The sequence below is a fragment of the Andrographis paniculata genome, unplaced genomic scaffold (assembly GCF_009805555.1).
Source record: "Andrographis paniculata isolate CXL003 unplaced genomic scaffold, ASM980555v1 Contig65END, whole genome shotgun sequence".
Lineage (NCBI taxonomy): Eukaryota > Viridiplantae > Streptophyta > Magnoliopsida > Lamiales > Acanthaceae > Andrographis > Andrographis paniculata.
This window is the reverse complement of record NW_026137601.1, coordinates 4,842,159-4,866,077: the sequence shown is the minus strand read 5'-3', so window position 1 is coordinate 4,866,077 and position 23,919 is coordinate 4,842,159. Positions and strand designations below refer to the sequence as shown.

The following is a 23,919-nucleotide window of genomic DNA, read 5'->3' as shown; positions in this document are numbered from 1 at the left end:
AGAACAGGGCTGGAAATGGAAACGAAAAAAAGCATATAAAGATGCAAGAAAATCGGAAATGGAGACCAGGTGAGTGATGGTAAGAAATCGATAGATCTCTCTTCGATGTGTGTTTTAAAGAGCTCTTGATTTGAGAGTGTCCCAACTCATCTCACTGGGATCTGTTGCCTGCAGCTCGGCCTGAATGCCGTCTAATTCTCTCTTGAACCTGTCTTTTGAGCTTGCATACAGCATCTTAGTCCTCACCTTTGCTATATCGGGCGACCTGCAAAGAATTTGATTTGCTTACATACATATTAGTATTAAGGATTGATCATTTGATTGTTTTTTTCAGGTCGTTTCGAATGTTTGAGTTACTGACCAGGCGATGAAGAAGATCTTGCTCTTGTGGCAGTTCTCGTCGGTGGTGAAGTCATAGTCGAAGACAGCATAGCGGCAGTCGTTGTCAGGCAGGCTTTTGGTGAAGTCCTCGTAGGTCTCGGATTGGGTGCCGACCTTATCGACCACGACCTGCTGATTTTCATCATCAAGCCTGAATATGACATACCTGTGGCTCCTCCGCGCCTTCAGCTCCAGGAAGGCCAGCTTGCACTCGTCGTTGACAGCTACTCCGGACGACGAATTCGCCTGCGCAATTTTATTAATTTGCAGGTACTCAGATCACATACATACATATATATATATATATATATATAGATGATTAGTTTCATTTGATCATCATCAATTCATCATAGAATGGCTGAATCTGAAAAATTACATTACCATGTGTTTGTTGTTGTGTGTCTGTACAATGAATGAAGAATGAGAGGAAAATGAGGCAAGAGATGAATGAATGGAGATGTATATAGAGAGAGAGGAGAGAAGGAGAGAGAGAGAGAGAGAATGATCCTTGAGATGTGGAAGAAATGTTCAGAGGAGAGAGAGGTGGTTGAGGAGTTTTTATAGAGCTATTAAAAAGGAAAGAACAAACTAAACTATACAAAAACTGAAGGTGCATATCTAATTTTGCCTTTTTCTGAGGCTTATCATTCATTCATTATTTTCTTAACAGATTTCACCCTTCATCGAATCAAATCAATTCCATCCATTTTAACTTTTTATTTCTTCATTCCTAATAATAACATACATACATCTATCTCTTTCTCTCTATATAGTATATTATATGGATAACTCAAGTTGTTCAATAATTTTAAGTTCAATATATATATATATATATTTCTTATTTGTACACAATTTCGCCCTTTTATTATTTTAAATATAATTTATAAAATAACTATCTCAAAAAAAAAAAAAAAAAACTATGAAAAATTTACTATCATTTAAAATGCAAAAGTGTGTAAAGCAAAATAGACAATTATATTAGCACATATTCCAAACTATTTTGTGACCATAGGCAATTAAATTATTTAGAGACGAGGGAGTATAAAAGTTAGTTCAGACTCCAAACTAGTTTGTGACACGCAAGGTAGCGGGCCGGAAAATCCTAAGTTGGGGTTGCATGTAGACAAATTATAGGTAAAATTGTTCATAATTTTTATGTGGTTTCGAAATTCAGCGTAAAATTTTCTTATACTTTTAAAATTGCATGGCACCCTTTTATACTTTAAAAAACGTTGCATGAAACCCCACCACCATGAAAAGTCCTTGTATTATGAGAAGATGATTGTTTATCTGTATATTTTGCATGGCGAGGGTTTCATGCAATACTTTTAAAAGTATAAGGGGGTACCATGAAATTTTTAAAAGTAAAGTGGGGATTTACGCTGAGTTTTAAAACCACAGTGGAGTTTCATGAAATATTTTTTAAAGTATAAGGAGACACCATACAATTTTTAAAGTAAATGGGAGATCTACGATGAGTTTCGAAACCACAAGGGAGTTATGGACAACTTTGCCGACAAAATTTGAGGTTGCAAGACTTCAAATCAGTCGTTGAATATAATTCCGCCATGTTTAGAATCACTTCACACTTGAACCTATGCGACAAAAATATTAATGACAATGACATGATGGAGAAAATATTCTCCACATTTCATGCCTCAAACTTACTTTTAGAGCAACAATATCGAGAGAGAGACTACAAAACATATTCAAATCTCATTGTCTGTCTTTTGTTGGCAGAACAAAACAACAAACTTTTTTTGAAAAATTATGCATCTATGCCAATAGGTTCAAGCCCATTCCCTGAAGCGAATGCGATATAGTCTGCAAATCTAGGCCGCAGAAACAACAGACGCTGGAGAGAAGGAAGAGGTCAAAGACATTTATGTCCCTAGCCTCGTTGAAATAATGACAAAAAACCATACAAGCCCTTGAAGTGGCAAAACGAGCATAAAAGAAATTATGAAGATAAGTGTCACATGTGCGACACAAAGGGACACTGGTCGCGTGTCTACAAAACGCATAAAAACTTGGTTGATTTGTACCTAGCTTCTCGGAAAATGAAAAACACATCTGCTGATTAAATCCTGTTGAACAAAATAATGACATGCCTGAAAAACACGTCTGCTAAAATAAATCTCGCTAAATAGAATAATGATGTCCTAAATAGCGATATAATGCATCTTGATACAATAGACATTTTTGAGCACCCTGAAGGTGCAAGATATTATGTATTTTATTGCTCAATTACTTTTTGTACTACTCTACTTTTTGTAATTTCATATTTTTGTATCATTTTGTATTTCACGGCTATATTAATTTATTGTCTTTTTGTTTGTTTTATTTTGAAAAGAATATGGATAACATGTGTCAAAATACACATTACAAGGAGCACAATATTTGCCTAATTGACAGTACGACTACATACACAATATTGGAATACAAAAGACATTTTTCCTACCTGAAGTTGGAAAATCAAAAGTCAACACAATAAGTGGTAGTTGGAAAATTAAAGGTTGAAGAAATTTGTTGAGTTTCAATGATATTCGTAGAAACGGATATCACATTGAAATAATGAATTAGGAAAATTATAAATATTTGGTGATTACAAAAATCATCAATGAAAATAAGTGTACAATTGAGAAAGTGCCCCTGTTGTCTTTTGGCTTGCATTATACCAAAATAAATGTCATTGAAATGTATGTGGTAGAACTGAAGTCTACACAATCAAATGAATTTTTTTATTTGGCATGATCACCTCGGGCATCTTGAAAATACCATAATGAGGCGAATAATCAAAAGCTCAATTGACCATTCATTAAAATATCGAAAGATCTTGAATTCAAATGAATTTGCTTATGTTGCATGCTCATAAGGCAAATTGATAATAAGACCACCACCAACCAAAGTTGAGACTGAATCCCCATCATTTTTGGAAGATTCGAAGGTGATATATGTGGACTAGTAGTCCACCATGTGGGCCATTTAAATATTTTATGTTATTTATTGATGCATCATGCGAGATGGTCACATGTATGCTTGGTATATACACGTAATTTAGCGTTTGCAAAATCATTTACATAAATAATTAAATTACAAGCACAATTTCCTGATTATCCAATAGAGAAAATTCGTCTCAATAATGCTAGTGAATATTCATCACAAGAATTTGACGATTATTGCACGACTTTAGGAATAACAGTTGAACATCTTGTTTCTTATGTTCATACCAAAAAATGGTCTGACAAAATCTTTCATCAAAGGGCTGCAATTAATTTTCAGACTATTATTGATGAAATCCAAACTGCCTATTTCTGCTTGGAACATGCAATATTATATGCAACAACACTTATGCGAATTAGACCGACAAGTTATCAGAAATGCTCTTTAACACAATTAGTATTTGGAAAAGAGACCAATATTTCTCACATGAGGATTTTTGGATGCACAATTTGTGTGCCGATCGCACCACCTCAATATACAAAAATAGGCCCCTAACGTCATTTGAGAATTTATGTCAGGTATGTATCACCGTCAGTAATTAAATATATCAAACCACTAAGGGGTGATCTATTTACTATGCAATTCGCAGACTGTTATTTCAATGAAACAAAAATTTGAAATTGAGGGGATAATATAATCAATTGAAAAAGGAATTTTTTTGGAAAATACCTATGAATTTCCTGGATCTTCGTTCACGATATTGTGAATTAGAAGTATAAAGAACTATACACTTGCAACAAATTGTAAATCAGTTAGCGGATAAATTTAATGACTCCAACAGAGTCACCAGGTCATATATCCCTGTAGTAAAAGCACCGGTGAAAATAAATATTCTAGCAGGACAAATGAAAAGTGCCCAATAAATCTTCTGCGTGCTTGAAACGTGGCAAACCTATGGGTTCCAAGGATAAAAATCTTAAAAAAAAATGGTATTGATTAATGATTCAATCACTCAAACAATTTGTAATGACAAAGAACACATCCTTGAAGATGATGTTCCTAAAGAACTCGTCTCAAAAGAAAATGAAGTTATTGAAAATTCAATTAACTTCCCTACTATAAAAAAAAGTTGGAACCGAAAGGAAATATTCATTGAATGTTTTTGCATATAACGTAACACTTGATATAATGGAAAAATACGAGGATCCCGAAGCAACATCGGTTGATGAATGCCGAAAAAGAAACGATCAACCAAAACGGAAAGATACGATTCAGTCTGAAATAGACTCTCTGGCCAAATCTTTGGACCCATAATTCAAACACCAGAAGATGTTAAGCTAGTTGGATGCAAATGAGTATTTGTGAGAAAAAGAATCGAAGACAATGAATTTTTCCGATACAAGTGAGGCTTGTAGCACAAAAATTCTCACAAAGACATGAAATTGATTATGACGAAACATACTCTCAACTTATGGATGATATCACATTTAGATACCTCGTAAGCCTAACAGTGCATGAAAAATTTGATATACGCCTTATGGATGTAGTCATTGCTTATCGATATAGCTCACTGGAGAATGATATTTATATGATTTTTTTTATAAAGGATATGAAATGCCTGAAGCATGCAAATCAAATTATAAAGAATGTTATTCCATCAAAGTACAAATTTTTTTGTATGAGCTCAAACAGTCTGGACGCATGTGGTATAACCATCTCACCAAATGTTTAACCAAGAAAGGTTAAACTAACGACTCAATATTCCATGTGTTTTCATAAAGAAAAATTGATCAAAATTTGTAATTATTGCAGTATATGTTGATGATTTTAATATTATTGGGATTCCTGAAGAACTCCAATTAGCATGGAATATCTAAAAAAAAGAATTCGAACTCAAAGACTTTGGAAAGACAAAATTCTATCTTGATCTGCAAATTGAATATGTGGATAATAAAATATTCATTCACCAAATCTCTTATACTCAGAAGGTATTAAAATAATTTTATATGGATAAAGCACATTGAGTACCCCAATGATCGTTAAGTCACCTGATCATAACAAGAATATATTTAGACCAAAAGAAGATGATGAAAAAATACTTGGTCCTAAAGTACCATATCTAAGTGCAATGTGCACTCATGTACCTAACAAATAGCACAAGATCAGATATTGCATTTGCAGTAAATTTATTGACATGATTTAGTTCATCTCCCACTAAACAATATTGGATTGAAGTTAAACATGTTTAACGCTATCTCCAAGGAACAAGTGATCTCGGTCTACTTTATTTAAATAATTCTCGACTTGAGTTATGGCAACTCCAACCATACACCAAATATGGAGTTTGGTGCATAAAATAGAGATGAATTCCTCCAATGCACTCTATATTTGGTGAAAATGTTGTAGCAACGCCATTTTTGGTGTTGTGCTCTTCTTTTTTTTTTTTTTTTTTTTTTTTTAATTTTGAATTTTTTTGAAATTTTGAATATTAATTAATTAATTTTTAATTTTTTTAAAAGATAATATTAATTGTAAATATAAAAAATAGTTTAAAATAATATATAAAATAAAAGATTTAAAGAATATTTTTTTTGAAAAAAAATAAAATTATGGGCTGGAATAAAAATAGTCTATAACTGTATTTTAGAGTTAAACGACATAATTAGAGATTGTGGGTTGGAGATGGCCTTATTAGGTCATGAAGAGGCTAGATATTTGTTTGACCCGTATAAAGTAAAGTCGCAAACTGACTATATATTTACATGTGACAATAGTTATTTCTTAGAGATCCACAAAATAGATAATAATTGGTTATTCATGAAGCCAGTCAAGAATGTGTTTGACTGAGGTCAATGACCAATCATATTCAAAAGAATTGTAGGTTAATGTCTGAAAAAAAATCCCTCCAATTATGTATGAAGACAATGTTGTTTGCATTGCTCAATTAAAAGTGGATATATCAAAGAAGATAGAACAAAATATATTTCACAATTTATTTTATTTTATTATTCTTTACTTATGACCTGCAATAGAATTGTGAAATTGATGTACAACAAATCCGATCATCTAAGAAATTTGAAGATTTATTAATTACGGCCGTACCAACAACAACATTCAATAAATCGGTGAAAGGGATTGAAATGCGTCGACTTAAAAATTTCAAATAAATTCCAAATCAGGGGGAACAAATCGATACAAGAAGTGTACTTTTTTTTTTTTTTTTTTCTTTCACCCGAATTTTTTCCACGAGTTTCTTCATGATAAAGTTTTAGCAAGACATATTATTTATCTAAAGACATCAAAGGGGAAATGTTATAGACACATATGCCATATGTGTACACCTTATAAAGATTAGGTGTGGATGTCATGTTCATACATATGTACTCTTTTATTATTGGATGAAATTTTGATTAATTTTCATCCTAGTATTCAAAGTTTAATCTCCCTGTAACACTACAAAAAAATATCATTTTTGTAACGAGATTTTTTCGTCATTAAATTCACTTTTTCCGTTACTAATGATATTAGAGACAGAATTAATGATGGAACTACATTAGCTACGTGATCTTTAGTGACGGAATTCCGTTACAAATATACTATTTTTTTTGTAGTGATAAATACTAGACAAATTATATTTGTTAAGGTAGAGTTTGAAAGCAATCAAATTCACTCCATCATTATGTCTTTACTCTCTCTCCCTTTAATATATATATACACAGGGTAAACTATTTTTTTAGTTTTGTAATTGGACTCCCTTATCATTTTAGTCCCGTAAGTGGAGCATGTCGCAAACTAGTCCCATAAGTGAAAATTTTTTACTGTTTTAGTCCTCCGGTGCCGGAGACGCACGCGTGGCTCGCCGGAGGCTATGTGTCCGCCAGGTTAACATGACCTGGCAGACACGTGGATTTTATTATTTATTATTTATTATTTTTAAAATTGATTTAAAATTGATTTTTAATTTTATTTGCTTTTTTTATTTTTTTTATTTGGTCCAATTGAAAAAAATTAAAAAAATAAATAAAATCCACGTGTCCGCCAGGTGTCGCTGACCTGGCGGGATACCTGGCGGATACGTGGCTTCCGGCAAGCTACGCGGGCGTTTTCGGCGTCAGAGGACTAAAACAACAAATATTTTTCACTTATAGAACTACTTTGCGACAGACTTCACTTACAGGACTAAAATAATAAAGGGGTTCAGTTACGAGATTAAAAAAACAGTTTACCTATATATATATACTTATTCATATATCTGTATAGATTACACATACACCTACATATTATATATACACTAATATACTGCATAATATAACATATATTTATATACCATATACTGATATATTTATATATAATAGTGTTTAAAATAGGAATAATTAATATTCATATTTATAACATTAGCATAATTTTTTATATAATATTTTCTCCGTTTCAATTAAAATGAGTTTTTTGAGGTTTTATAGTAGATTGAGAAATAATAATACTTCCTCGGTCAAGGTAGAAATTATACATATTTTTATTTTGGGACGTCCAATTACAAAGTAAACATTTCATTAAATACCTTATTTTTTTTCCACAAATATCCTTATTTTATATCACATAATTACTTTTACACCAAAAAACAAGGGAAAAAAATATCATTATAATACTTTTAACTACCCACTATAATTAAAATACTATTATTTTTTAAACACCGCGCCAAAAGTAAATGTTTACTTTCTATGTGGACGGAGGGAGTATTTTATTGGTTAGTGAAAGTATGTAAGATATTTTGACAGCTTTGTTCACTACAAAAAAATAATCTATTTGTAAAACGGAATTCCGTCCCTAAAGTTCACGTAGCTAACGTAATTCCATTCATATTTCCGTCTCTAATGTCATTAGTAACGGAAAAAATAGATTTAGAGACAAAAAAATTTTGTTACAAAAATGATTTTTTCTTGCAGTGGTTCTTTGACTTTAAGTATAAAGTAATTATATGTTAGTAGTATATTTGTAATTTAAGTAAAAGTTAAATGATATTTTGGTATTAGTGTATAATTATTCTTTTTTAAATTAGAAATTTTTTTTTTTGATTGAGACAGACAAAAATGATAAAAATTAGTACTTTGAATTGAGATGAAATGAATAACAAACATAAATAAGTTTGAAAATATACGTAATAGAGTGTATTTGAGTTTGTAGTGAATATATTTTCTATATTATGTATGAAAAATTAATTCATAATATAAAAAATATAATATTTTGTTTTAAATTATTAAATTTTTTGTGAATAAATAAAACGTATATATTATTATGTATGTGCAGCGGCTAATGTATTAAGGGAGCCTACCTCTATTTTATTGGATTATATTTAATTATTTTAAATCTATATATATATATATATATATGCAAATAATTATTATTTAATAAAAATAATTATAAATTAAAATCTTAATAACTAAATAGTTTAATTAAAATTAAAAAATTATAAATTATAAAATTTAAAATATAATTAAAGTATATAATCAATTTTTTTTATAAAAAAGACAAATTATGTGGGACGAACTAAAGTAGAAAATTTATCTATAAAAGATATTTGAAATAAAAAATAATAAAAACATTAAAAGTTGATATTTTTTAAAAAGAGAAATTGTACTATTTTATTTTTTTTTATCTACTATATATGCATATAATAAATAAAAAACATTAGAAATAAAAAATAATAAAAACATTAAGTGTTGATGTTTTTTTAAAAGAGAAATTGTACTATTTTTTTATCTAATATACACATAGTTACAATATATATATATATAATTATAATTAACGCCGATGTCGTTCATTATTTTTAATAAAATAAAAAAGAAAAAATTAATTTATAAATAAAAAATTATGTTTTAATTTTAAAAAATTTGTCCCCTTCTCATAAGTATTTTGGTTACCATTATGTTTATTGTATTTTTATAATATTTATGAGAAATTGTGCGAATATAAAAACATTAATTATAAGTAAAAAGAATTCTAATTTTTAATTATTTTTTTAATGTGTGTATATATACATAGATGGTGAGTTTGAGGATATTTTTGAAATTTTTATTTTTATTTTGATTTTTTATTTGATTTTATTTTTTTAATAAGAATATTATTGTATTATCAATATAGAGATAACTAATATAAATATTAATCATTGCTGCTGCTATTCGCTACTTTCTATGTTTAGGATAAATTGTCCAATTGCTGTACATACGAAAATTTAGGTAAAATATAAATACTAACTAATTAAAAAGTGTAATTGTAAAATTAATTATGGTATAATAAAAATAATTATATATTAAAATTAAAATAACTAACTAATTTAATCAAAATTAAAAAAATTATAAATTATGAAATTTAAAATGTGATTAAAAATGTATAATTATATTTCCAAAATAGAAACCGAAAAATTATGTAGGACAGACGAAAATAAAAAATATGGACAATTTATGTGAGACAGAAGGAGTATTATATATATTGTATGTAGTATACATGTGTATATATTTGTGTGGCGTGTGGATATATAATAGTATATACTATCTCTGTCCGGTTCTAAGGGCTGCATTTACTTTTAGTGTGTTGATATTTGAATATTAATTATTATATTAAAACGTAATACAATTCAAGAAAAAAAAGGTAAAAATATTAGTGTTTTATAATAATAATAATATAATGATATTTGTATACAAAATTATACAAATATAAAGATACCTTTAATACGAAATAAAATGATATAAATATAACTAGTATAAATAGACAAGGAAGTATATAATATGTTATGTGTGTTAGTGTATATAACTTATAAAATATATTAACATAATTATTTTTTACACATATAATAAATGCAATTGACATAAATAAAGAGAAAAGCTGGAGATTGAGAGAGAATTGAAAGTAAATAGGGTGTATTTAATTTTCATTCATGCAACTAAAAAAAATATTTCCTTATTCTGTTCATAATGTTTACATATTTTTAGTTTAGTCTGTTTAATTCAAATGTTTATGTATTTTTTTTAGTAATTATGGAACATACCACTAATTATTACTTCTTCTGTCCTATGTAATTTCGGTGTGTAGGTAAACATAAAAATTTAGGTAAAATATGATTAGTAAGTAGTTAAGAAGTGTATTAGTAAAAATAATTATAAATTAAGATTAAGATAACTAAATAGTTTAATTAAGATTAAAAAAATATAAAATATAAAAATTTAATATGTGATTAGAGTGTATAATTATATTTCCAAAAAAGGAAAAGACAAGTTATGTGAAATGGACGAAAATAGAAAATAGGGACAAATTATGTGAAACGGAGGGAGTAATACTTTTTTTTTCACATTAATTTATCATATTATCCTTACTTTATTATACATTTATATCTAAAAGTAAGTGCAATTTGATCTTTACACTATTATATCTACTAACTACTATTAAAATACTAATATACTTTAATCTACGTGCAATATAAATATTAGAGCTGGATGGACGGAGGAAGTACATAACTTGTTTATATAGTTGAAATATGGCAGTATTAGAAGCATCCATGTATGTAATATGTATACACTAGTGTATTACAACACTCTCCTTTAGCCGATAAAAAAAAAAAAAAAACCACTCTCCCTTAGTTTTTTTTATACAAAGGTTGTGACTCGTTAAAATCTTACTAAAAATAATTATGTGGAAAAATAAATTTTAGTAAAAGAAAAATAATACAATATTATTGTATTAATTTATTTCCCCTGATATGAGCATCATATGAGATCCCTTAACCGGATGTATTTCATTTTTTTTTTACTATTTTTTCAAATATTGCAATCGGTAATACATTGGTTAATAAATCCGCTAAATTATTATCTAGTCGAATTTTTTGTACATTGATTTCACCATTCTTTTAAAGATCATGAGTAAAGAAAACTTTCGGTGAAATATATTTCGTTCTATCTCATTTAATATAACATCTTCTAATTAACCTATACAAGCCGTATTATCTTCATACAATGTAGTCAGGAAAATTTCATCTTCAAATATTAACCCATAATATTTTAGAATATGTTGAGTCATTTATCTCAACGAAACACATTTTTTTATTAGCTTCAAGTATTGTCAATATTTCAGCATTATTTAAAGAAATAGAAGTTAATGTTGTTTTATTGATAACCAAGAGAATATAGTTTTGCCACAAATAAAAATGTAGCCAGCTTGAGACATTGTTTTATGTGGATTAAATAAATATCATACATTGGCAAAATAAATTAATTAGTGTCGATAATCTCTCGGATAAAATAACAAAAAATCAACTATTCTTTGAAGATAGTGAAAAATGCGCCTAATTTCATTTCAATGTCGTTGAATGGATGATGAGCTAATCTTGCCAATAAATAAATTATATATCAAGTCGGGCGTTGTTGAAAAGATACATCAATGTGTGTCTATAACATTCAAATATAGCACTTATGGGCCAAGTATTTCTTCGTTATCCTCTTCTGGTCTAAATGGATCTCTTACTGGATCGAATGCTCTAACGATCATTAAGGTACTTAATAGATGTAATTTATCCATCAGAATTATTTCAACACCCTTTTGGTATATTTTGATTGGTGAATAATGATTTACTTTCTAAGCGCTCAATTTGTAAATCAAAACAAAATTGAGTTTTTCCAAAAAAAAATTATCTCAAACTTCTATTTTAAATATTCATTAGCTTTCTGGAGTTCATTAAGAGTTTCAATTAAATTGAGATCATCAACATATACAGAGATAATTATCAATTTTGACTCATTTTTTCTTTTTAATAAAAATATATAGACAGAAAATATCATTTATGTAAACTTCATTTATTGAGCTTTTGTTAAGGTATCACATTAAGCCTGATTGCTTGAGGCCATACAATAATTTTTGCATTTTGATGGAATATGATTCTTTTGGCTTTAATATAGATGATTTAGATATATTAAATCCTTTTGGAATTTTTATGTAAATATCATTCCTGACCTTCTCTAATATGAGCTAAGGAATGGGCTTCTTTTTCCCATGTTGCCCGGGTAGAAGGAAGGGAGGAGCACCCCGTAAAGGACTAGTTAGCTATCCCTTGGCTACTAATATTCTATGAGAGAAAGGGTGTTCAATGAAAACAAGAAGCCCCCCCTTGACTAATAAGGTTTAAGGCGAACTACCGGAAAGAGTTGCCAGCGCAGCGAACCCGGCATCAAGTGTAAGAAGGCTTTGAGGAGAAATCCTAACTACATCCACTAATAGCATATAAGATTAATGTGTATTGTTAGATTCACCAAATACGTATATGTTATTTCATCTATGACTGGCGAATATGTTTCTCAAAATCAATACCCAGTCTTTGGGAAAAATCTTAGGGTACAAGTCTTACTTTATATATTGTAATATTATTATCTCCGTTTGTAATATTTTATTATATCGAGTGCAACAAAATATGCAGAAGCATTATCAATATTGAGTTTTTCTATTTTCAATATTTTTTTATTTGTGGTATAGTTAACTAAAGTTTCAATAATTTCATTCTCCATTTCATCAAGATTTTTAGTATCAACCTGTTCAAAGGTTGTACTGACCTTTTTAGGTATCAGATCATTGATGATCTCTTTATTAGTACTTACAATTCTGTTTCCTTTTTTTGAATTTTAATCCTTAAAATCCAACAGTTTACTACATTTTACGCAGATAAGATATATTTGGTTCAATAGACACATAGCCTGGTCACAAAAAAATCGCATATGAGATATATTTGATTCTTTTCCAAATACAATTTGTGTAGAAGAATAACAGTGATAACTTATTGATCTTATTTTCATGAGGGATTATGCATGCAATATGATATGTCTCCAAACTGATAAAGAAAGTCTATAACTCATTTATAGCGGTTAGAAAATTAATTGCAATTTTTTTATGAGTGATTCAACCATGCCATTTTGTGTACGTACATAAGGAACAAGATGTTCCATAGTGATTCCAATTGACATTCAAATGCGTGATGAATACTCTCCAGCATTATCTAGAGATATTTTCTATATTGAGTGATCTGGAAATTATGATCGCAATTTAATTATTGAGTAAAGTAGTCTAGCAAAAGTTAGATTACAAGTAAATAATAAGCATATGTGTGACCATTGCATTGACACCTCAATTAGTATTATAAAGTATTGAAGGGTCTACACGCTAGATCAATAAGTCCAAAAATATCACCCAAACTTTGTTCTAAAAAAGTTAGGGATCCAATTCCAACTTTTGTTGGAAATGGTTTGATTTAACTTCCGTTGGAAATAGGCAGCACAAGTGAATTCATTCAGACTATGTTTTTTTTTTTTTTCAATGGATGACCATTTGACTTTTCAATAATTTTCTTCAATATAACATTGTCAGAATGATGCCCAAGTTGATCGTGCTAAGTCATCAATTCACTAGTAGTCACTTGGTGTGATACCCCCGGAGTTGGGTTGTTGCTTGACTAACTCCTGTGTGTGGATGAGCCGGTATTTGAGGTCATCCAAAGTTAATTAGAGGTTAAATGGATTGAATAGACTGCTCATGTAAACAATATGCATATTCCTTTTCGGAAATCCTACTTAAAGGACTCTAGAGTAATTTGAAGATGGGTGACCCCTTGAGAAGACTCTCACGATGCGCGTGAGTAAGGATAGAAACGCACTGGAAGGAGTCGTGTTGACCTATGGGGCCAGCCTACGATCTCGAGACACCCGACTTTGCATGACTTGTGGGCCGGGGTGTTATAGTTGGTATCAGAGCCGACTTGTGATAGTCTGCAATTGTTGACCGGACTGTCAACGGGCCTAGCAATTGACGATTCTTGGGGTGCAACGTGAATGTTGTATTCTAAAGTGGGGGAGGATGTGATACCCCCCCTGGAGTTGAGTCGTTGTGTGGCCAACTCCCGTGTATGGATGAGCTAGTATTAAGCCATTTGAAGTTGATTAGAGGTTAAATGGATTGAATGAATTACTCATGTCAACAATGTGCTCATTCTTTTTCGGAAGCCCTACTAAAAGAACTCTAGAGTTAAGCATACTTGCTCTAGAGTAATTTGAGGATTGGTGACCCGATGGAAAGTCTCTAAGGGTGCATGTGAGTGAGGATAGAAGTGCGGTAGAAGAACTCGTATTGACCTGTGAGGCCAGTCTACGATCATGACACACCCAGCTTTGCGTGAATTGCGGGCCGGGGTGTCACACTTGGTCTAGAAGGTAGTGACACTGACTTTTGAATAATACAAGCAGAAGAAAATGATTACAAAATTTCTTTGACAATTCTTTTGTCATTCAATGTTTCAATATGCTATATATTTTTTTGAATATTAGTGAAGTTAGTAAATTTCTTTGAGTTTTGATCGAGAACAAGATATTTTCAATCGTCATTTTGGTCCATTCAGGGAGATATACATAGTTTTTTCTAAACCTTCAATAATTTTTTATGTACCAATAATAGTAATGATAATGGTCTTTCTCATATTCAAATGGAAGAAAGTAACTTCTTTTTTTTCGAAATATTGTGAGTCGTAGCACTATTGATAAGAAAAATATTGTCATCGGCTCCAAAATATTTGGCATCCATATCTTTGCAAGAATATAAAAATAATAGAAATATATGTATTAGTAAACATAATCAAAATAATTTTATATATTATGTGGGGAATTACAAAAAAAAGGGAAAAAATAAAAAAATATTTTATCATTTGGCATCATCAGTTGGATCAAGAAAATCATCGACATGTGTGTGATATTACCATTAAGTATATCATTGAATGTATTGTCATGAGCAGCATAGTTTGTTTCGGCGCTAATTTTTTCTTATCTTTCTTTTGAGGCCCTATATAATTAAGCCAAATGACTGGTTATACCTACTGGGTGGATTGGTCCGAGTCGAGAAAAAAAAGAATTTGTTCTAAGGTTTTTTCATAGGTCATTTGTGGCACGAAACGATTCTAGAGCATCTTCAAGATTAGGTATTGCCTCTCAAATGATTGTAGTCAAGTGCTTCTTGACGCACTCTAATATGATCCAATTTATAAGTAAACATCTCTTTTAAAATATGGCAACACCTAATCCTTCTAGAGTTCAAATTGGTCAAAATCTTTAAAAGAAAACAAAATTTTTAACAAATATAAGCCCAATGATCTTCTATTCCACACTGAGTGCATTCTTCATCATTATGTTTGTTTCTTCCGGTTAAACCTCTGTTGAGATATATACGACATTCTATCACTGTGAAACCGATTCAAATCATATATGGGCTTGCTTTGATAATTATTTTGATTGTATGAGTTAGTCCGGCCCTGTCCACAATTCCGATTTTGGTCGAAATTAATTCTTTGTCATCTGGTATGCCCACGACCACATATCAAATTTTTCAATTGCGTTGCATTTGCCTGTGGAAATTAATTTGCACTTGTTGGCCAAGATTTGTAATTTTTCAATTCATTATTTTGTTTGGTTAACAAAAGATAGGTGGTCAGTTCAAATAATTTTTGGAAGTCTCTTTCGCGATACTGCTGTTGCAAGAGCATGTTTGAGGCATAAAAAATGAAAAAAAAGTTTTCTCTATCATATGAGTTTCAAATATACTTTCGCCACAGCGTTGCAGATGTGATGTAATTTTAAATATAACAAAGTTATATTCTTAAACTATTTTAAAGTCCTAAAGTCATAAGCTTTGTCATTCGTTCCGTGTCTTTGGCAACAAAGTAAGTCTTAAGTGGACATATATTTCTTTCAATCTCTCACATAATTCAAATAGGGATTCCAACGTCACATATTGTATTTTAGTGCTCCATCAATGTGATGGCATAAGAAGACGATAACCTTTGCACAATTTTGGCTCGTGGGATTTTTATCCCAGACAATGGTATTTGTCAACAGATAATGTATTGTAATATTAATATAAGGATCCACTAAACTTATGCACAATCTATTTATAGTATATAATTTTATCCAATAATAATTTAATTATTTTTATATTAACAAATAATAATTAATTTGCCACTATCTTTTCTATTTACCCTATTACTTTTTTTTTTAAATCAATCATTTAAGAATTTTTTTATAATATTTCCACTTTACTTTTTACCTAATTTATTTCAACTTAAAAATATTATTATTTTTAAGTTTTTGTGTCCAACCAAACCTATATAATTTTATCGGATGGAAGAAATATTTTGTAATAAATATATACTTTTATTAAAAACCATAATAATTGTAGATAAAAAAAATAATAATAATAAAAAATAAAAACTAAACTAAAAACAAAAATTAGATCACCATCCATCTTGGACTGAATTATAAACTATACCACACTTCTCAATCTACTATAACCTTAATTCCTACAATAGCCACCATTCCCAATACTTTTCTGTCTTTCTTATTTTTCTGTCCTTTCATTTCCATTTTCATTTTTCATCTTTTAGGGTTCCTTCTTGTTTTTGTTCTTTTTATATTGGTATTTTATTTTTCTTCGTCATCTACTACTACTCTTGCCATCTTACTTTTCATTGTTATTTCCCATTCTTTTCATTCTTCTACTTTGATTATTCTTTTTCCTTTATTATTCTTCTTCAACTTGTCGCTGCTACTGCCGCTATTGAGATTGTTCTGGTGGATAAGAAGTTGTCCGCTCGAGTCAAATGCCTAAGGAGGCTATTCTGGCGGACATCAAAGTTTCCGCTAGCGTTTGCTTGAGGAGATAGCCGCTCGGAACCACTAATGTGCTGTGAATAGCTATCGATTTGTTGGATGCCGAAGAAGGAAGAGTCGCTACCTCTTAGAGAAGAAATGTTGTAAGGCAAGGACGGTGTAGAAAACAACTAATTCAGGGCATAACAAGCTTTATTTATCGGAAAAGGGATTCATATCTATGACTCAGCCCATGATGCAAAATGACTCAAGGTAACCATAGTTAAGAAGTCGGCTCAGCCTCGATACTTACCACAATCGGCCATCGAAAAGTGTCAAAATCTTGTCGGGAAACTTCTCGAAACTTACCTTTATCACTAGAAATTTCTCCTTTTCCCTTTCCCTCTCTACTCTCTGATCTTTCATTTCTTCACTCTGATGAAAACTGTCACCCAAACCTCATATCTCTATTTTATCCTAAAACAACACACGCTTTCACCTAAACAACCACCTAACAAATTCGAACTAAATCACCACTGGGTTTAAGGGTTTGGGGTTAGGTTAAAGGGTCTGGAACGAGTCCGGTGGACCGGGCCAAGGAGTGGACTAACTATTGTATTATCGATGGACTCATTGAATTAAGCCTTGACTCTACCTATTTTGGTCGTAATTTAACCAAATTTCAAATATATATTTACATAGATGTAGACTTACCTACTACACCAATGGATTTCATCATTGTCTTTTGTCTCTCACTGTCCAAAAACAAATGTTACGCAGACATTTATTATATGTAGAACACACAAGTCCTAATATGCACCTAAATTGATCACGTAACAACCTAGCATTTAGCATACACAAATACTACAAAAACAAGCACACAAACATGTTTAAACATAATCAATACAATGAATCTACAAATTCTAAGCGAGCATACAAACTACTATACAATCTAGAAATATATGTAAATTCACAAAGGAAAGCAACATCATGCCGAAAATATTTGAGAGAATATATATAAAAATTATGGTGAGTTTTAAGTTATTTGTGTTTTAAAAATGTTTTCTCTATTTTTCATTGTATATGAATAATTTATATGTAAATTTTTTTTTTTTTTTTTATATTGTACCGATATTTTGGCATTATTTTTTTATAAATATTTCATATTATATTTTTATATTTTTATTTTTTAACTTTGTAGATCTTATCAAATTTTGAATCTTTATCATTTAAAAAAATATTTGTGGGATCTTACAAGAAAATTATGTTGAGTTTTTTATTATGGATGATTTGACATGCAAATATTATTATTATTATTATTATTATTATTATTATTATTATTATTATTATTATTATTATTTTGTTGTATAATTTTCATATTTTTTATATCATTTCATCTATTAATATTAACTTCTGTTTACTTTAAATAATTATTGTGATTTACTTTTTGTTAATGATATAAATTTTATCTTATATTTCAATTAAAAGTGTGACAATGATCATTAGAAAAAAGAATAAGATAAATATGAGATCCCATATAGTTATTCAATTATATATATATATATATTTATACGTTTTCACATTATAAAATTTTATAATACTTATTATTATTTCATGATTAATTTTATTTTTAATTTTATTTTAAATTAAGAGAATTTAGATGATTGTTATCAATACCATTGATTTAATATTATAATTTCATTTTATTATTTTTCTCTATTATTAATTTTATTCAATATTTTTTTATTAATAATTATATTATTTTAAAATTTTAAATTTATTGATAAATTAATCTTATATATAAATTTTATTATAACATTTATAATAAAATATATTATATTTTTTTCATTAAGCTCAGAATCACCAAATATGGCAATCACCTTATTTGATGTTAACTAAAGACTACTTTAACTCTAGACACAAAGAATATATTAGACACTAAACTCTACGGCTCTCGCAAACACCTATATGGGCTATGCACAAAGTTCTATGACCTAAGCACCTAGATCGATCAACCACTACCATTAAGATATTCGGAGACTCAACCACTCAAACATCGTAACTTGGAAGAACACTTAATAACCTATGAGGAAACTTAGAATAACACTAAGAAACTTGGAGGAATGCTAACCCTAGAAGGAGACTAAGAAATTAGGAGGAATGTAAAATACTAAGAATCTAGTTCAGCTGAATGTTATCACAAAGAATACTCGAGAACACAATCACAAAATATCCTTGAAGGAACACCAAGTGAGAATACATACAAATATTCTCACATATAGCCAACAATCACACATAAGAGTCACATAGAAAACAACTAATTCAGGGCACAACAAGCTTTATTAATACAAAGCAATTAGTCCACAAAAATCAACATGCAATCCAAATCATATACATTATCACCAAGGTATATGCTAATTTATATCAATTAAAACATTTACAGATTACATCACAAAGACAATCCACATAATATCAATTAAACAATTAAATTTATCCACAAAGATATCAATAAATGAATAGAAGCCAAAAATCACATAGAAACTAAGAATGAAAATAGGTCAGACTAGACTTTGGCTAAACAGACCAGACCTCCTTTGAAAAACTAAGGCCTAAGCATGGCCTATTAGTCTGTAATAAAAATATTCTACAGCCTGAGCATGGTCTATTAGTCTGTAATAAAAAAAATTATACAATCTGAGCTTGACATATTTTTAAGTTTGTGTAATCTACGAGCTATTTAAAAGCCTATATAATAATTAATTTTTTATTTTTTGAAATTCAATATATAAAATCGGTTGTCTATATCAATGTAATCCTAACCAAGAAGAAACCGAGTCTGTAATATCCTCAGAGGAGTCTGAAATAGAATTAGTATTATCAGAAAATATTAATACAATAAAAGACAACTTCCAAGATGATAATGAAATAAATAAAATATATAGGAGTAGAAATAAATTCAAAAGAACCACCAAATGGAAAAATGCAAAAACAAGAAATTACTATAATAGGCCTACACCGCCAGACATTCAATATGAAGAAAGATAAAAGTTTCATGCTAGTAGGTATGATGGACAATCAGTCTACGAATGGAATATAGATGGTAAATCTGAATATGAAATACTAAATACTCTTCGGGAAATGGGCATGGTTAGGTTAGCATATAAAATTCAAAACATAGAAGAAAAAATGCTACATATCTTATTATTTAAGGATTTACAGGATAACTAAAATATTGGTGGGATAATGCAATTTCTCTTCAAGATAAAATTACAATTTTAGAACATACAATAGAAATTGAAGATGAATTAGGACGTATAACAACTAAACCAGATTCAATCAATTGTTTAATAGTTACTATAGCCATGTACTTGGTAGGAAATCCATCCGAGGAATTAAATTCATCCAAAATATTTTTAACAAATTTAAGATGTCCAACCTTATCGGACTTTAGGTGGTATAAGGATATTGTTTTAACATATGTATTAACAAGACCTGATTGCAATGTATCTTTTTGAAAAGAAAAATTCATAACTGGTCTACCTACTTTATTTTCACAACGAATTATGAGCAATCTTCAAAATGAGCTAGGAACGAATACATAAACTTTGAAACAATAACTTTTGGTCAATTATTTGCTTTTATTAAAAAGAAGGGTTAGCATTATGTTCCGAGCTTAAAATACAAGCTAGATATGGATTTGAGCGTCAAAAAGTAGGATCCTTTTGTCAAGCCTTTGCCATAAGTGGAATAAAAGCTCCTTCATGTCAAAAACCTAAACATTTAAAATTCAAACGTCATAAAAAATCTCATCATGAATACAGAAAACGAAAACCTTATTTTAAAAATTACAAAAAGAATAATAAAAATATAATAATACGTTGGAAATGTGGAAAGGTAGGACACAAAGCAGATAAATACAAATTAAAGAAGAAAATTAATGAAATTTTTCAATAAACTGATTTAAAAGAAAAAATGGTTTCATTATTAGTACAAAGTTCTGACGAAGAAAGAGAATAATTTGATTCAAGTAGTGAAAATTCATGTAATACTTACTATGTCTAGAATATGTATAAACGTGATTACTCAACAGAATGATAAAGAATTTCTTTTTGATATTATAGATCAAATTGAAGATCCTAATATCAAAAAAGATTATTTAAAAAGACTAAAAGATTTAGTTCTCAATGAAGAAGAACATGTTAAATTAGTTGAACTTTTTAGTTTATTAAAAGTATTAGACAAATGTTCATCAAATCCTTTAAGCAAAAAGAATTCTTCAAAAGGTATTCAAAGTGAGATAAATATATTGAAAAATCAAATTAATAAAATAAAATAAGAAATAAATTTACTTCAGATAAAAGATCTAGAAATTGAAGCTAGAATTGCATTTATAATAATTAATGAAGATACCCCTTCAGTAAATCCACCTTCTACGGAAATAAAAATAGGAACACAAATTCCCCCGAATCTGAATTTTTACAAATAATAGAAAAAATTAATTTTAAAAAATGGTATGCTATGATTACTCTAGCAATAGATGATTTTAAAGAAACTTTTGTTGCATTAATAGATAGCGGGCAGATCAAAGTTGCATAAAAGCTGGTCTTATTTCAACAAAATATTATAATAAAACTAATGAACAATTATTAACAACAAATGAAGCACCTTTAAAAGTAAAATATAAATTATCTAAATGATACATATGTAATAATGAATATTGTTTCAAAGATATATTTTTTATAATTAATGATATAAGTCAAGATATAATTTTAGAAACTCCCTTCTTAATTCAAATACATCCATTTACTACCGACAATCAATCAATTCATACTAATATTATGGAAAAAAATATAATTTTTAGATTTTTATATTCCGTAAAACAAAAAGAATTATTCTTACTTCAAACATCTTCTATATTTAAACAAATAAATTTAATACAACAAAAAGAAAAAGAAATCATGTTTCTAAAATAAGAACAATCATATGTATCAATAGAAGAAAAATAAAAGATCCATTAGTTCAAAAGAAAAAGAAAATATTAGAAGTAGAAAATCTATTTAAAAAAGAAATTTGTACATATATTCCAAATGCATTTTGGGATAGAAAAAAATATATTATTAATCTTTCATATGAAAAAGATTTTATAGAAAAAAATATTTCAACCAAAGCTAGACGAATTTAAATGAACCGAAAATTATTACAAATATGCAAAAAAGAAATTCAAAATCTTTTAAATAAAAAACTCATTAGGCCTTCAAAGTCACCATGATCGTGCGTTGCTTTCTATGTTATGAATCATGCAGAAAAAGAACGTGGTGTCCTAAGGTTAGTTATTAATTACAAACCCCTAAACAAAATTCTTCAATGGATAAGATATCATATTCTAAATAAAAGAGATTTATTAAACAGATTATATAATGCAAAAATATTTTCAAAATTCGATTTAAAATCTGGATATTGGCAAAGTTAAATAGTCGAAGACGATATATATAAAACTGTTTTAACAGTCCATTTTGGTCATTATGAATGGAATGTAATGCCTTTCGGATTAAAAAAATGCTCCTTCTGAATTTCAACACATAATGAATGATATTTTCAACTTTTACTCAAATTTTACAATAGTATATATAGACGATGTTCTAGTTTTCTCAAAAAATATAGATCAACATTTTAAGCATTTACAAATATTTTTCAACATAATTGGAAAAAATGGTTTAGCAGTTTCATACTCTAAAATGAAATTATTCCAAACTCAAATTCGTTTATTAGGGCATGAAATTCATGTAGGAACTATTAAACCAATAACTAGAGCCATAGAATTTACAAACAAATTCCCCAATGAAATAAAAGAAAAAAACCAATTACAAAGATTTTTAGGATGTTTAAACTATGTAGCTGATTTCTTTCCAAATACGAGACAAATTTGTCAACCTTTATTTCAAAGATTACAAACTAATCCCCCTCATGGACTGATCAATACACTGAAATTGTTCAAGTCTTAAAAGAAAAGGTTAAAGTCCTACCATGTTTAGGTATTTCAAATCCTCAGACATTCATGATAGTGGAAACAGATGCATCTGATATAGGTTAGGGAGGAATACTAAAACAAAAAATAGAATCAAAAGAACAGTTAGTTAGATGCATCTGATATGGCTTGGACCACAAAAGAGTTATTCAAGAATTAAAAATGAGGTTTTATCTGTTGTCTTATGTATTCCAAATTTCAAAATGATTTATATTTTAAAATTTTTTTATTAAAAATTGACTGTAAATCTGCAAAAGAAATTTTACAAAAAGATGTTCAAAATCTTGTTTCAAAATAAAATTTTGCAAGATGGCAAGCTATCCTATCTGCCTTTGATTTTAAAATTGAATTCATTAATGGTTCATTAAATTCATTGTCTGATTTCTGTACTCGAGAATTTTTGCAGGGTAATGGTAGACCATAAACCCAAATCCATTATTCCTCATAAATATATTCCTTTTAACCATACCATCAATTTATATAAACTTAGAAAAATAAATTTTTTTATCCCAACTCAGGGAAGAAAAAGCCCACTTAATTCATTTCTTACAAATTTTTGAATATAATTTAGAATTCATTAATAAACACCCTCATTTATTTACCAAAAAGATGATAGAAAATACTGGAACATCCTAAATTCAAAAGCCCGTACAAAATTAAAAGAACTAAAAATAATGTATCAAATTATTTTATTACTTAACTATAATTTTTCTTCTTGTAGGTATGAACACTCCAACTCAACCTACAACTCAAAAGGCAAAAGATTATGAACTCATCCAAAAAACAGTGGTTCCTACAAGCAACAGGTTTCAACCATTTTATGATTTTCCCCCACTAACCTATATTTAAGCCACCCAATCTTTTCAAAATCAAACTATTTCAAAACTACAAAATCAACATATGGACAAAACT

The 23,919-nt window shown here is 28.9% G+C and overlaps 1 protein-coding gene across 1 annotated transcript; it reads right to left on the bottom strand.

Moving 5' to 3' along the window:
- Positions 1-63: 63 nt before the first annotated feature.
- On the bottom strand, positions 64-886 carry LOC127262602 (actin-depolymerizing factor 7-like). The gene is made up of 3 exons (XM_051291361.1): positions 763-886; positions 362-627; positions 64-265 (listed from the first exon to the last, which is right to left on the bottom strand). The coding sequence occupies exons 1-3, from the start codon at positions 763-765 to the stop codon at positions 115-117; spliced, it is 420 nt and encodes a 139-aa protein (XP_051147318.1). The 5' UTR covers positions 766-886; the 3' UTR covers positions 64-114.
- Positions 887-23,919: the final 23,033 nt, after the last annotated feature.

What these genes read in the sequence shown, in the direction of transcription:
- LOC127262602 (XM_051291361.1), bottom strand. An exon ending in AAGATCTTCTTCATCGCCTG is followed by an intron (nt 266 to 361) that starts GTCAGTAACTCA and finishes AATTCTTTGCAG; the next exon opens with GTCGCCCGATATAGCAAAGG.